At 44.6% G+C, this 15,327-nt stretch overlaps 2 protein-coding genes and 1 long non-coding RNA gene across 8 annotated transcripts in view; 2 read left to right on the top strand and 1 right to left on the bottom strand.

Annotated features, from left to right (window-relative positions):
• Positions 1 to 15,327, top strand: part of LOC311594406 (bcl-2-like protein 1) — a 109,385-nt gene that overhangs the window by 16,736 nt on the left and 77,322 nt on the right. The window contains exon 4 of one of the 4 annotated variants that reach the window (XM_084776067.1): positions 13,466 to 13,588. The exons of 2 other annotated variants lie outside the window; for them this stretch is intronic. Coding sequence is in view for 1 of the 2 variants with exons in the window: in XM_084776059.1 (XP_084632185.1) it covers positions 13,466 to 13,513 (48 nt within the window). In the remaining variant the exon portion in view is untranslated. Of the gene's footprint in view, positions 1 to 13,465; positions 13,589 to 15,327 lie in introns of those variants that run through there. One more of the 4 variants, XM_084776059.1, reaches the window with a different exon arrangement.
• LOC311594415 overlaps positions 1 to 15,327 on the bottom strand; it is a 161,780-nt gene that overhangs the window by 5,541 nt on the left and 140,912 nt on the right. The window lies entirely within an intron of this gene.
• The window catches only part of LOC311594392 (targeting protein for Xklp2-like), a 77,140-nt gene that overhangs the window by 1,805 nt on the left and 60,008 nt on the right, over positions 1 to 15,327 (top strand). For 2 of the 3 annotated variants that reach the window (XM_084776028.1, XM_084776027.1), the window contains exon 2: positions 13,466 to 13,588. In XM_084776028.1, the coding sequence (XP_084632154.1) occupies positions 13,466 to 13,588 (123 nt within the window). Of the gene's footprint in view, positions 1 to 10,726; positions 10,899 to 13,465; positions 13,589 to 15,327 lie in introns of those variants that run through there. The other variant, XM_084776025.1, reaches the window with a different exon arrangement.

A 15,327-nucleotide genomic window follows, 5' to 3' on the forward strand; every position in this document is an offset into this window, starting at 1 on the left:
AACTAGATGTTGGATATGTTGCCATTTGCTAACTCTAGTTCCTTATGTACAAAGGGAAAATGAAGATGGTAAAATGAAAATATGTGTTAATGTATGAGATCACTTACCCCTAGGAAAGCGTTCGTGAGGAAGTGGCATTGCATGGATGGGGTTATTTTAACTGATTGTTCTAATGAAGCATTGGCTTCTGTGTACTCTCTTGAATTCCCAGCGGGTTAGCTTGTGCTTTCCTCTCTGTCTCAGTGGTGAGGGGCTCCAGCTTCTAGCACATCCATGTGTTTTGCTAGGAGCTGCTAGCCTGCAATTTCAGGCCCGCTTAGAATGCGCTCTGCCGCTCCCCACCTCTTCTAACCTGCCCCTTTTGATTTATAGTGCTTGTCAAGGCTGCTTATTTTTGGTGTGAGGATGAGTGAAGAGAGACGAGAGGCCACAAGAGGCTAATTTCAGATGAATGTAGAAACAGGTTACATTGCTTCTTCTGCGACCTTCCTCATGTGCATTTTTCTCCATTTATTTCCCCTTTTCACCCATTTCTTCCCCAGAAATTGTTTTGTTTTTTTTCCAGTCATTGATTCTCTGTATAGCTCTAGCTGCCCAAAAACTCACTCTGTAGACCAGGCTGACCTGTGCCTCCAAACACCTGGGATTAAAGGCGTGTCCCACCACCATGCCTGGTTTAGATGACTTTTTAATCTGTAGGTTTCTTTAGATCTCACTGCTCTCAGCAGCCTTCACTGACCCTCCTTCACCCAGGTCGCTGCTCTTCCTGAGTACTCACTTTTATGTGTTTTTAGGAAAAGGAGCCCCCTGTGTCTGTTCTTGGTTTGTTTGTTTGCTTGTTTGTTTCAAGGCAAGGTTTCTCTGTGTAGCCTTGGCTGACTGGGAATTTGTAGACCAGGCTGACCTGGAAGTCACAGAGCTCCTGAGTGCTGAGATTAAAGGGGTGCACTACCATGCCCGCCTTTTTGTCTGTTTCTTAAGGAAAAGGATTACACATATATGTATCTTTTCAGTGTTTATTTTGGGAAGCAGCAAATGGGCTCTATGATATGATACTGGTTTTTGTTATTTGTTTTTTCCCAAAGACAGAGTTTCTCTGTGTAGCCTTGGCTTTCCTGGACTCATAGATCCCTGTTCTCTGGAAGAACAGACAGCCCCAGACTTTTCCCCCCTCAGATTTCCTGTAAGATTATATTATTTTTCATTTCTTTCTTTTTATTTATTTAATTTTCATTTACTTATTTTGTTGAGACAGGGACTTATTTTATAGCCCTTGCTGGCCTGGATTTTGCTGTGTAGATCAGGCTGGCCTCGAACTCAGAGATCCATCCACCTGCCTTTGCATCCCAGTGCTGGGATTAAAGTGCCACCAAGCCCAGCTTTTTATTTTATTTTATTTATTTATTTATTTATTTTTCTTTTTCCAGACAGGGTTTCTCTGTGTAGCCTGGGCTGTCCTGGATTCACTTTGTAGACCGGACTGGCGTCGAACTCAGAGATGTGAGATCTGCCTGTCTCTGCCTCCTGAGTGATGGGATTAAGGGTGTGCATCACCAAGCCCGACTGCTAAATAATACTATATTCCTGAGAATATTTGTAGTTTTTTCAGTAGTCTGTAATGTGGTAGTTTCAGATACTTTTGAAATATGAAGCTAATTCTCTTGCTTGGCAGCTTGATTTCGCTAAGGGGGTGTGCTTGATGCGTCTGCGTCTGCCTTTCCCCCCCTTCAGTGAAACCTGTTGACAGAAACTCAATCGTGGTTAAGGGGTGCAGGAAGGATCTTGTTCCCACCGTTCATGGGGTCTCCCTTAACCAGCTGCCCTTAGCTTTGACCTGTGCGGTATCCCACCAGCTTCAAGAGACGTTCATGTTTGCTGTTTTGACATCCTAGTATTTGTTGTTTGCGGTGAGGCAGTGCTGTGAAACCATCTTGCTTTAGCAGTTACTTTGCTCTGTGTCCTGGCCCTCCTCCTCTCCTGTTTATTTTCTCACTGAGCTACATCCCCAACCCTACTTTTGGTTTTCTTCATATGTTTTGTCAGCCTTTAGCAAAGAGGATGGGAGTTCTCAAGGGATAACTGATACATATTTGTTAATTTGCTCCCACTTTGAGCAGAGACTGGGTGATTCCCCCACCCACCTCCACCCCAACAGGGTTTCTCTGTGTAGCCTTGGCTGTCTGGACTTGCTTTGTGGATCCACCTGTCTCTGTCTCCCTGAGAGCTGGGATTACAGGTGTGACCTACCAAGCCTGGCTGAGACAGGGTGTTTTTAATTGTTGGAGACAGAGTCTCATTTTGTAGCCCAGGATGACTTCAAATGTGAGTTAGTTCTCTTGCCTCAGGTTCTCAAGTGCGGTGCCTGCTGCTTTTACAGAGGACACAGGTTTGGTTTCTTTCTGTTTCCTTTTTTTTTCTTCTTTTTTTGAGACAGGGTTTCTCTGTGTAGCCTTGTCTGCCTTGTACTCGCTTTGTAGACCAGGCTGGTCTCGAACTTACAGAGATCCTCCTGCCTGTGATTCCCGAATGCTGGCATTAAAGGCATGCGCCACCATGCCTAGCTGAGGACCCAGGTTTGAATCTCAACCCCTACATGGTACTTCATAACCATCTGTAACTCCAGTCCCAGGGCATCTGTTGCCCTCTTCTGACTTCTGTAGCTACCAGGCACACATGTGGTGCACATACATACATGCAGGTAAAACACTCATGCAGGTTAAAAAAAAAAGATGGGACTGGAAAGATGGCTTAGCAATTAAGAGCATTGACTGTTCTTTCAGAGGTCTTGAGTTCAGTTTCCAGCATCCACATGGTGGGTCACAGCTATCTATAATGGGATCTGATGCTCTCTTCTGGCATACATGAAGCCAGAACACTCATATATGTAAAACACATAAATGAATATTTTTAAAAATATATCTGTACTAGGAAGAATATGTAATGTTTTGGATAAGTCAAGTTAAAGGTCAATTTATGGACCATAAAAAGGGGAAGCATTATTTCTAAAAACTAACTGATTAGAAATTACTGTCAGGATGGCTAGTGGTGGCACAGCCTTTAATCTCAGCACCCGGGAGGCAGAGGCAGGCGGGTCTCTGCTCGTTCCAGGAGCCTGGCTTACACAGCAAGTCCAGGACAGCCAAGGCTATCATAGAGAAACCCTGTCTCCAAAAACAAACCAAAACAAACAATAACAACAATGCAAAAATTATTATCAGATTATCAAGAATATTTAGCAAAAATTCTAGGAATTCCAGTGTTTTTTGAAGTGCAAATTCAGAGGAAAATAAATGTTGTTCAGTCTGCTAGCCTCTTCAGTGTAAAGGTAAACGTTATATAATAATAAAAGCATGGCCGGTTCTGGTGGCGCAGGCCGGTAGGATTTGCTGAAGGAGGCAGAGGCAGGAGGATCTGGAGTTCGAGGCCAGCCTGGGATACACATTAAAAATAAATAAATAAAAATAAATAAATAAAGCATGTTTCCAGAGAACACAAAAGCTTTATAGCGCAGTCTCTCCTACTGCACGACTCTCAGGAATATGTTGCCTTTTTCCTTTTTTGTTTTTTGAAATCACTGAGGCCCAGACAGAAGGACAGAGTCCAGTCAGAGACCAACCCCCACCAAAACACACACACACACACTCTCTCTCTCCCTCTCTCTCTCTCTCTCTCTGTCTGTCTGTGTCTCTCTCTCTCTCTCTCTCTCTCTCTCTCTCTCTCTCTCCTCAAAGAAAAAAGTGATGGGCTAGATTTGAACACTTTTCAGGCATGTGGGTTTGGTTTTGTTTTGTTTAGCAGAATGCTTTGGTGGAATCAAGGTGACACTCCCATCCCCACTCCTGTTTATTTGTTGATGTTGTTTCCTACTTTGTTTGTTTTCTTGAGATAGGGTTTCTTTGGGCAGCTCCAGTTCTCCTGGAACTTGCTCTGTAGACCAGGCTGCCCTCACACTCAGAGACTGGCCTGCCTCTGCCTACTGCTGAGATTGAAGGCCTGAATTACTATCTCCTGGCTTTTTTGTTTGTTTTTTTGTTTTTTGTTTTTTCAAGACAGGGTTTCTCTGTGTAGCCCGGACTGTCCTGGACTCACTTTGTAGACCAGGCTGGCCTCAAACTCACAGCGATCCACCAGCCTCTGCCTCCCAAGTGTTAGGATTAAAGGCATGCTCCACCACACCCGGCTCTCCTGGCTTTTTTGTTTCTTTGTTGTTGTTGTTTTGAGACAAGGTCTCATTGTGCAGCTCTGGCTGTCTTGAACTCACTATGTAGAACAGGCTGGCTTGAGATGATGCCTGCCTTGGCATTTTTTTGAGTGCCACACCTAGCTTGAGTTAGGGTTTATCAAGAGGGAGGTTTAATATAGGTTTAAACATGGTATTAAGGGCTGGAGAGATGGCTTAGAGGTTAAGGGCACTGGCTGCTCCTCCAGAGGTCCTGAGCTGAATTCCCAGCAACCACATGGTGGCTCACAACCATCTATAATGTGATCTGATGCCATCTTCTGGCCTGCAGGTGTACATGCAGGAGAGCACTGTATACATAATAATAAATAAATATTAAAAAAAAAAAAAACAGGATGGGGAGGCCTGGTGGCACTCAGAGGAAGGATAGCAGGCTACGAAGAAGAGACTTGATACCCTATGAGCATATACAGGGGGAGGAGGTCCTCCTCAGTCACTGTCATAGGGGAAGGGAGTAAGGGGAAAATGGGAGGGAGGGAGGAATGGGAGGATACAAGGGGTGGGATAACAATTGAGATGTAATATGAATAAATCAATAAAAATATATTAAAAAAGAGAAAGAAAGTGTAAAACAAACAAACAAAAAAGTCCCTTGACTCGCTGGGTGGTGGTGGCACACGCCTATAATCCCAGCACTCAGGAGGCAGAGTCCAGGATGGCCAAGGCTACACAGAGAAACCCTAGGGGGGGCGGGGAACATCCCCTGACTCAGCATCATAAGAATTATTTTAGAGAAAAAAGTAATAAATACGTAAAGAATGTTGAACATTAGCTATAAGAATTTCTTCTAGAAGGTTGGTATTAAGAGTAAAAGGGGAAGCCGGGTGGTGGTGGCGCACGGCTTTAATCCCAGCACTCAGGAGGCAGAGGCAGGTGGATCGCTGTGAGTTCGAGGCCAGCCTGGTCTACAAAGTGAGTCCAGGACAGCCAAGGCTACACAGAGAGACCCTGTCTCAAAAAACTAAAAAAACCAAAACCAAAAACAAAAACAAAAAAAGAGTAAAAGGGGCCTTGAGAGGTGGCTCAGCAGTTAAGAACGTGGCTGCTTTTCCAGAGGAGCTGGGTTTGAGTTCCTGAAAGTCACATGGCAGCTAAGTTCCAGGTGAATCTTACCACATTTTCTGGTCTCTGCAGACACTACATACCCAGACATACAAGCGTACAAAATATCCACACACATAAATTAGAAATTGTTAAGAATTCCAAAATAAATAAAAGAAAAAAAAAGAAAAGAGGTTTAAGTAAAGGTCAAAAAGTATCTTATCCTAGAGTGACGCCAGCATCTCTAGAGAGTTGCTGGACTCACAGTGTGTAGAGGGCTCAGTGTGGTTGTGGTGCGTCACATTCCTGCCTCTTCCTTCCCCAGCTCTGCTTGTCTTCATTAGAGCCCTGGCTGGGAAGTGTTCCCAGTGACCTCAGTTAGCTATGGAGAGCATGGGAATCCAAGATTTTCCCATGTCTTTCAGCATAGTTGTTCAAAAGAACAGAAAAAATGACCTTTTTCATGCAGAGAATTGTAATATTGCCAGAGAAGTTATTCACTAGTGATTTTGTTTTGTTTTATTTTTTAAGCTTTTATATACTATACATATATGGTATGGATTGTGCGTGTATGGTTACACAGCAAGTTTTAGGCCAATCTGTGCTGTATACGTTCCTGTCCTTACCCCACCCCACCCCCCCCAGCAGCAACAACAAACACCTGGGGGTCATGCTGCATGGCTTTAATCCCAGCGCTCTGCAGGCAGAGGCTAACTAACCTGGGGGTCATGCTGCACGGCTTTAATCCCAGCGTTCTGCAGGCAGAGGCTAGCCAATGAGCTTCTGAGGCCAGGCTGTTGTACAGATCAAGTTCCAGGCAACCTAGGGCTACACAGTGAGACTCTGTCTAAAATAAAAACAAAATCAAAACACAAGAACAAAAACAAATTAATAAATAAAAATCCAGCAGCAAAAACAAAACAAAGACACAGCAAAAGCCCAAACCCCAAGATAAAACAAACAAATCCTTGAATAATGAAAGAGGAAATGAAGGTGAGTGAAAAGTTTAGACTGGTATAACAGAGGGCCGTCTTCAGGCCAGAAGATCACGGAAAACCCACGGAAGACAAACAGCAGCGTTACCTTGTATAGAAACGGAGACCTGCCACTCCTAACATGCTCATTCCTACAGTTGGATGAGGAGTGTCAGAGGGTGTGCTGCAGCTGGGAGACAGCTCCTTACACACGGGATACTGAGCAGCTCTTTCATCTCTGGTCCTTAGTGTCATCTTCTAGCATGAGGACAGTAAGTGATGCTCTACAAGGTTGACAGATTTAGCACCTAAAACAACCTGGCATCCCTATGTTTGTTTAAGCTGCAATTTTAGTGCTGTTACGTGGTTTTTGGTAAACCTGTTTGTTTTAATGAATTATATCTATAAGCTGCAAAAATTAGGTGTTACCAGCTGGCCATGGTGGTACACACCCTTAAGCCCAGCACTCAGGAGGCAGAGACAGGCGGATCTCTGAGTTTGATTGAGTTCCAGGATAGTCAGGGCTACACAGAGAAACCCTGTCTTGAAAAATAACAAAAATCTGATGATACTTACAGTTACTTCCAATGTGAAAGTCTCATGTTTCTACACTAAGTCCTCAATTAGAATGTTGCTATAAAGAGCTGAGGCTGTAATGAGCTCACAGGGAGCAGTTGTATGGTGTGTATAATATGCCCAATGATGTCACTGTAGAAATCAGTTATTTGTTTTTGTCTCTTTGGTCTTTTGGGTCAGGGTTTCTCTGTGTAGCCTTAGCTGTCCTGGAACTAATTCTGTAGACCAGGCTGGCCTCTAACTCACAGAGATCCGCCTGCCTCTGCTTCCCAAGTGCTGGGATTAAAAGCATGCGCCACCACCACCCGGTGAAATCTGTTATTTGTTAAAACAACTATTTCTGAGACACCATTAAAACTCAGAAATACTTTCCACATCACTTAGTTCACTGAGAAGTTAAAGACATGCTGGCCAAACCACTGGGCAGTAATGGAGGTTGGGTGACTGAGCTCAAAATATGGTGACAGTGGTATAGTTCAGAGATATATACTGTGCAAGTTGCCAGTGTATAGAGTTGGGGCTGGGGCACTGTCATGCTCCCCATATTAGGAACACTTTCACAGTATACATTAAGATCCCCTGACTCAGCTGGGTGCTGTGGCGCATGCCTTTAATTCCAGCACTCAGGAGGCAGAGGCAGGCGGATCTCTGAGTTTGAGGCCAGCCTGGTCTATAAAGCAAGTTCAAGACAGCCAAGGCTACACAGAGAAACCCTGTCTCGAAAAACAAACAAACAAACAAATACAGAATATTGAATATTAGCTATAATAAGAATTTCTTCTAGAAGGTTGGTTTTGTTTACCCCCCCCCCCCCATCCCCAGGGTTTTTCTATATAGTTCTGGCTGTTCTGGAACTCACTGTGTAGACCGGGCTGGCTTCAAACTTACAGAAGTGTACCTGCCTCTCCCTCCCGAGTGCTGTGATTAAAGGCGTGCACCACCACCACCCGGCCATAAAATTTACTTTTTATAGGCATTTAGAGAAAGGTAGGGGTGTGTGTGTGTGAGAGAGAGAGAGACAGAGAGAGAGAGAGAGACAGACAGACAGACAGACAGACAGACAGACAGACAGACACAAGGATTTACTATATAGCTCTGGCACTCATTAAGTAGACCAGGTTGGACTCAAACTCACAGAGACGACCTGCTTCTATCTTCTGTGGTGTGATTAAAGGAATGCTTCAGCACACTCAGCTTAAAGTTTAAAAAAAATTTACTTGTGTTTGTGTGAGTGTATGCGGCACAACCCACATGAAGGTAGAATAGCCCCCAGGGGTCAGGTCTCTCCTTTCATAGGTACCAGGAACGGAGTACACACAGGTTCTCAGGAGTTGTAGCAAAAGCCTTTACACTGAGCCACCCATCTATCCTAAGAGAAGGGATAGCGTTTAAAAAAAAAAAGATTTATTAGGCTGGGCGTGATGGCACACGCCTTTAATTCCAGCACTCAGGAGGCAGAGGCAGGCGTATTGCTGTGAGTTCAAGGCCAGCCTGGTCTACAAAGTGAGTCCAGGACAGTCAAGGCTGCACAGAGAAATACTGTCTCAGAAAACAAAAACAACAACAACAACAAAAGATTTATTTATTAAGTATACAGTTTTTTGCTTGCATGTCCCCTGCACACCAGAAGAGGGCACCAGATCTCATTATAGGTGGTTGTGAGCCACCATGTGGTTGCTGGGAATTGATCTCGGGACCTTTGGAAGAGGAGGCAGTGCTCTTAACCTCTGAGCCACCTCTCCAGCCCGAGAAGAGATAACTTTTTTTTTTTTTTGGTTTTTTGAGACAGGGTCTCTCTGTGTAGCCTTGGCTGCTCTGGACTCACTTTATAGACCAGGCTGGCCTCGAACTCACAGCGATCCGCCTACCTCTACCTCCCGAGTGCTGGGATTAAAGGCATGCGCCACCACGCCCGGCGAGAAGAGATAACTTTTATACAAACATTATTGTTATCTTTCAAGAGAGACTCCCTTTTTCTTTTCTTGAGACAGGGTCTTGCTATGTTAGCCATAGCTGGCCTGGACCTTGCTGTGTAGACCAAGCTGGCCTCTAGCTTGTGTAGAGTTTTCCTGTCTCTATCTTTGAGTGCTGAGGATTGCAGGCATTGTGCCGGACGCCTGTCACAGGGTGCTTTCTAGGACAAACAGGCTAGGCAATTATTTGTCAGTGAGCATGGCCTTGAGGCTACTTAGACTGCTTCAGCTATTTTGTTACCTAGATAGAGCTAGAGCAGGGTGGAGCCATGTGTGTTAAAGTCACTAGGTTTGCTGCACACAGTGGAATGCGGGTTTGTTGGCAGAGGGGCTTGGCTTGTATTTCTGACTTGTTCCTGCCTTTTGCTTATTCTGCATGTTGTGGCTTCGATGTGTATGAAGTGCTTTTGTTCAAAGGTGCCTAAGAAGTTTTTTGTTTTGTTTTCTTTTCTTCTCCCCCTCGATGTTAGAGATCAAACTCACATTCTCATGTGTACTAAATTTGCTTTTCACCACTGAGCTACACCTGTAGCCTAGGAAGAGAATTTTCCTAAAATATTTCTAAGGAATCAAAACCTATACTTGGCAAAACTGTGTCTCACCCTGTATGCGTAAGATACTCTGCTAAGCACACTGATATGCACAACTTTGAGACTGGCTTTTGTCTTGAGAACCTGCAGTCTGCCAAGAGAAGTGATTATGGAGTTAGCTGATACAAAGGTGGGCGCTCACTGTTCTAGAGGGAACACGGCCAACACTGTGGCGAGGAATTATTTATATGTAACGGGTGGACACTTGCATAGTAAGTATTTACAGATTTAGTTGAACTTGGGTAAATATTGATAGGTGTAAAAGTTAATGATGTGTTCTAGAAATTAGGTTATTAGGCAGAGCGTGCATACAAAGGTGGAGGAAGGCTTAGAAATAAGAAAATGACAGATTGAGGGAAAATTAATAATGAATGCGGCACCCAGTACTGGATGGCATATTGTAGGCACTCATCTAACTTAGCCTTTTCTTTAAAAAGAGGAGGAGAAGCCGAGCAGCTGCCTTTAATCTCAGCACTCCAAGGCAGAGGCAGGCACATCACCGTGAGTTTGAGCCCAGCCTGGTCTACAAAGTGAGTCCAGGACAGCCAGAGTGACACAGAGAAACCCAGTCTCAGGGGAAAAAAAAAAGAAGAGGAAAAAGTTTGTACCCTTATTTATCTGTGTGGGTGTGCATGCAAGCCTCAGCGTATGTATGGGGGTCAGAGGACAGCTTAGAGGAGTCAGTTTTCTCTCTTGCCACCATGTGGCTTTTAGAGATCAAACTAGGTTATAAGACTTGGTGGCAGGTACTTTTACCCACTGAGCCATCTCACTAGCTCTTTTTTTCTCATTCCAAAAACTAAAGCAACCTCCCAGACAACTAACTTTAATAGGTTGATTTGAAAAAAAGCCATGGATTTACCAGATGACCTCCCCCACACCTCTGTGTTTTTTTTTTTAAAGATTTATTTATTTAAGTATACAGTGTTTCACCTTCATATATGCCTGCATACCGGAAGAGGGTACCAGATTTCACTATAGATGGTTGTAAGCCACCATGTGGGTGCTGGGAATTGAACTCGGGACCTTTGGAAGAGCAGGCAGTGCTCTTAACCTCTGAGCCATCTCTCCAGCCCTCTGTTTTGTTTCTTGAGATAGGGTTTCTCTGTGTAGTTCTGGCTAACCTGGAGCTCACTCTAGGCCAGGGTCATGTTGAACTCACAGAGATCTGCTTGCTTCTGCCTCCTGAGTGCTGGGATTACAGACATGCACCTGCCATGCCCTGCCCTAGATGATTTTCTAAATTGGAAATATAAAACTGAAGTACTTGGTAGGGATCAATACTTAATATTTATGTGGAAACCTAATTTGTGTAACTATTTCTTTCCTCAGAGGGCGATCTATTGAGTAGAATGTTCGAATCCTGGGAAGAGCCTGTTCTCCTGCACTAGTGGAGCAATGTCACAAGTCACAACTACTTACTCTTTCGATGCTCCCACTGACTTTATCAATTTTTTATCTTCGGATGCTGAACAAGAGACTGAAAATGTAGATTCATGGTTTGGTAAGTGGCTACTTTCTCTGCTTTCCCCCGCCCCCAGTGTTTCAGGATTGGGTTTCCCTGTGTGTAGCCCTGGCAACCCTGGAACTTGCTCTTTTGAATTCAAAGATCAGCTGCCTGTGCCTTCCCAAAGCACTGTGGTTAAAGGCATGCGCCGCTGCTGTTTCTCTGTCATGTGAAGGGTTGGTCCTGTGCGCGGAGGCCATGTCACGAGCAGAAGAAGGGCTGGAAGGACGGCTCAGCAGGTAGCAGCACTGACTCTGTTTCCCAAACCAGCTATGGCAGCTCACAGCTGTCTATGGCTCCAGTCTCAGAGAATCCAGTCTCCTCCTCAGACCTCCGCAGGCCGCAAGCATGCACATGGTGCACAGACACATATGTGGGCAAAATACCCACACACATAAAAATAAATTAGTAAAACCAAACAAATTAAAAAACAAGATACTGCAAAAATGTACCTGGACTACACATTCTTTTCCACACCTTCTCACCCATGATTTAATAGAAAACAGCTAACTTTCGAACCACAGAAGTCTGTTCATATTTGAAATTAGGTTTTTTGAGACAAGGTTTCAGACTGTAGCCCAGACTGGCCTAGAGCTCTGGGCCGTCTCTCCGCCTCAGGCTCAGAAGCGCTGTGTTAACAGCTGTGAGCAACCAGGCCAAACTTTTCCTTCTTGATTTTTTTCCTTCCTTCCTTCCTTCCTTCCTTCCTTCCTTCCTTCCCTTCCCTTCCCTTCCCTTCCCTCCCTCCCTCCCTCCTTCCCTCCCTCCTTTCCTTCTTTCTTTCTTTCTTTCCTTCTTTCTTTTTTTCCTTCTTTCTTCCTTACCCAAGACAGAGTTTCTCTTGTAGTCTTGGTTTTCCTGGACACATTTTCTACACCAGGGCCTTGAACTCACAGAGATCCACCTGCCTCTGTCTCCAGAGTTCTAGGATTAAAGGCATGCACCACCACTCCTAGCCGTCCTTTCTTTCTTGGTTTTGTTTGTTTGTTTGTTTTTTGAGTCAGCAGCAGTGAACAAGGATGTAACCTTGGCTGTCCTAGACTCTCTTTGTAGATCAGGCTGGTCCTAGAAATCAGAGATTTGCCTGTGTCTGCCTCCTAAGGGCTGGGATTAAAGGTGCATACCACCACTGCCCAGCTACTTTTTCCTTTCTTTCTTTCTTCTTTTCTTTCTTTCTCTCGTTCTTTCTTTCTTTCTCTCAGAATATTTTTACTGTAGTAGCAAATGGTTCTTTTTTTTTAAAAGATGTATTTATTATTATGTATACATTATAGATGGTTGTGAGCCACCATGTGGTTGCTGGGAATTGAACACAGGACCTTTGGAAGAGCAGCCAGTGCTCTTAATCTCTGAGCCACCTCTCCAGCCCCTAGTTTTTCTTTCTTTCGTTCGTTCTTTCTTTTTTTTATAAGAAGATGGAAACATCATCTTTACTCATAATTTAAGATTACAATTCAGTTCCACAGAAACAGAAGGGAAAAAAGATAATTCCAAAAAATACGGATTTTTGTGTTGTCTTTGGTGAATGGTTCTTCTGCAGGAGCCATCTCGCGAGCGCCCACCTTGTAGGTGTTACTTTGACATAACCTTGGGATAAGTGAATCCAGTGTCTGATGAGGCTTCTTCATCTTATCCTTTCTCTTGTCTCCACCTTCATTAAGAGACATTAACATTAATATGTGGTAAGAACAAAATGACCATTGTAGCTGCACTTAAAATACAGAGTCCAAATGAGACGGTGTCTGGTAGTTTCTTGGGAAAGGAGTTGAGTGTTACTCTCGAGAGAGGGCTCTGTTGAAGGAAGGGTAGATCAGAGGGCCTGCTGTCCCAGAGAGGTCTGTCCATGCCGCACAGCACTGCAGCCCAAAGGTACGGCCGGCTGTCTGAAGGTTTCTTTTAACAAGTTTTCTTTATGCCCTAATATCCACAGAAAGGAGCCGTTAGCATATCAGTGTGATTCCATACAGAGTCTGGAAGGAAAAAAATAATAATTCTGAACTTAGAAAACCATCTTAGGTGTAGTGTACTTTTTCTTGTTTTCTTTCAGCTTTTCACAAGGTTATAATCAGAATCGACTGTGAGTAGTGTAGTTGTTCAGGGGTGCTGTGCTCCCCCAGCCTGACAGTGTGCTGCTGTGGGGACAGATTGTTTTTGTACCAGCTTTAGTCACAGCAGAGCCCAAGATAAAACTTGTTGAGAAAACTTTGCTCTTCTCCACTCTCAAACACCCCACACTCTATGAATATAAACTGTCCCTTGTGCTCTTGCAGTTCCTGGTGACCAAAATTCTTCAAGGGCAGCACGATGTGTTTACATGGTAGATAAGGCCAGCTAATGTCTGTGTGGCCCTCCCTGTGTCTTAACAATGGTACAGAATCTGCAACTTTCCTTCTCTGTAAGACACTAGGTGTTGCAAGTCTTCGGGATAGATTTTGCAGTCTGTTCCTGACCTATAATGCACAGTGCTAGACTGTGGTTTTGCTAACCGTGCTGGAAAGGGACTCTACTCCCCATTTTAATATGTGATTCTCCTTTGCTTTGCTTCCTGACTGGTTGTTTCACAGACGAGAAGGCCAACCTGGAGAACAGGTTTCTCGGGAGGAATGGAATAGGAGAGCCTTTTCAGGGCAAAGCTTCCCTGAGGACAGCCACGCTTCAGCAAGGCTCTGGCACACCTTTGAAGGCAGGTAAGGAGAAACAGCTTACAGGGGAGCCTTGAGGGAAGCCAGTGGCGATTAGAGCTGCAAGTCCCAGAGACTGTCATTTTGGTTTGTTAGTGAAATGGATGACTTCAGTTCATGGTGAATGTAGTAACAAAGCATGGCTTTCCTGAGACAAGGTTCTGTGTGAGGCTCCGACTGTCCGCAGACTTGCCCTGATTCCTATACTCTCACATGCTAAGACTGTAGGCACCACCATATCTGACTGTACTTTTTTATGTGCCTTTATTTATTTGCTGTTTTTTTTTTTTTAAGCTGTTGTTGTTTTTTTTCTTTTTACTTTTTGCTGTGCTGGTGATTTAATGTAGGGCTTTGAGAATGGTGGGCAAATGCTTTACTACTGGGCTGCATTCTAGTCCTTAGTCTATGAGTTTTAAAAACAAATTTTCTTCCTTTTGGGGGTGGCGGGTTCAAGACAGGGTTCCTTTGTGTATCCCCGGCTTTCCTGGACTCTCTTTGTAGACCAGGCTGGCCTCGAACTCACAGAGATCCACCTGCCTCTGCCTCCCAAGGGCTGGGATTAGAGGCGTGGGCCACCACACCTGGCTTTATGTTTTATTTTTAAACTACTGAATCTATTCGTGCTGCCATTGTGTGCGTCAGTGTAGGGTCACCTACTGGAGCAGCCCTAAAGAAAAGTGACGTTCCCTCTCCCGGCAGCTGTCGGCTGCCAGGGGTACATGACCCACTTCTTCCTCCATGCTGAGGCTTCGTCTGGCTTGATCTTGGTCTTGGTCTGGTGCATAAAATCCTAGCTACTAAGAGTTCATGTGTGCAGCTGCTCTGTCCTATCTGCACAGATGTGGTCTCACTGTAGTCTTCCACTGCCTCTGGCTCTTACCCCTTATTCTATGTTGATCCCTGAGCCTTTGAGGCAGTGGTGTGAGGCCCCGTTTAGGTCTGAACAGTCTACGATCTCTTGTTCTTTACACATTGACCAGTTCTGAGTCTCTGCTAATTGCCATGTATTGCAAAAAAGAAGCTTCTCTGAGTTTTGGATGAGGCATTAACCTATGGGTGTAAAGACAAGTACCTAGGGGGCAGTTAAATACTATGTCCACTTAGCAGAATAGTAGTAGTGGTAGGCTCTCCCCAAGCCTCCCTAGCCACAGGTTTTTGGACCTGCTAATGGTGCCAGGTATGAATTCCATTTTCTGGATGGGCTTTAAGTGCAATCAGAAAGTGGCTGGTTATTCTCCTAACATTTCTGTCACTGTTGCAGTGGTGGGCGTGTCTTGCCAGGGCCATTGTTACTGCAGCTGGCAGGGTTCACACTGCTTCCCCTTCAGCACTGGGAAAGCCAGCCAGTAGGGTTGGGGCTCCCAGGTTGATACCAGCTCGATTTTCTCCATGTTCTATGACTCAAGTGTGTGGTGTCTTCAGGGTCTTAGTGTCAAGTTCAGGGGGCCGGGGGGTGGCGCAGGGCTCAGAGCTAAGAGCAGTGGCAATAGCCTGGAGTATGGTTTTGCACGGGACCTACAGGAAACCCACTGACAAAAGCATGAGAAGAGATAACGTAGATGTGGCTCTGTACGTTCAATCTGATATCTTATGGTGTCTGGAGAGACACTGTCCCCTGCTACAGGGGAACTCCATTTAAACTTTTCAATTTTTAAAATTTTATTTTATGTCTCTGGGTATTGTACATCCTGCCTGCAAAAGCCAGAAGAAGATGTCAGCTTGCTTGGAACTGAAGTTACAGACAG

Source organism: Acomys minous, assembly GCF_964271855.1.
Source record: "Acomys minous genome assembly, chromosome: 3".
Classification (NCBI taxonomy): domain Eukaryota; kingdom Metazoa; phylum Chordata; class Mammalia; order Rodentia; family Muridae; genus Acomys; species Acomys minous.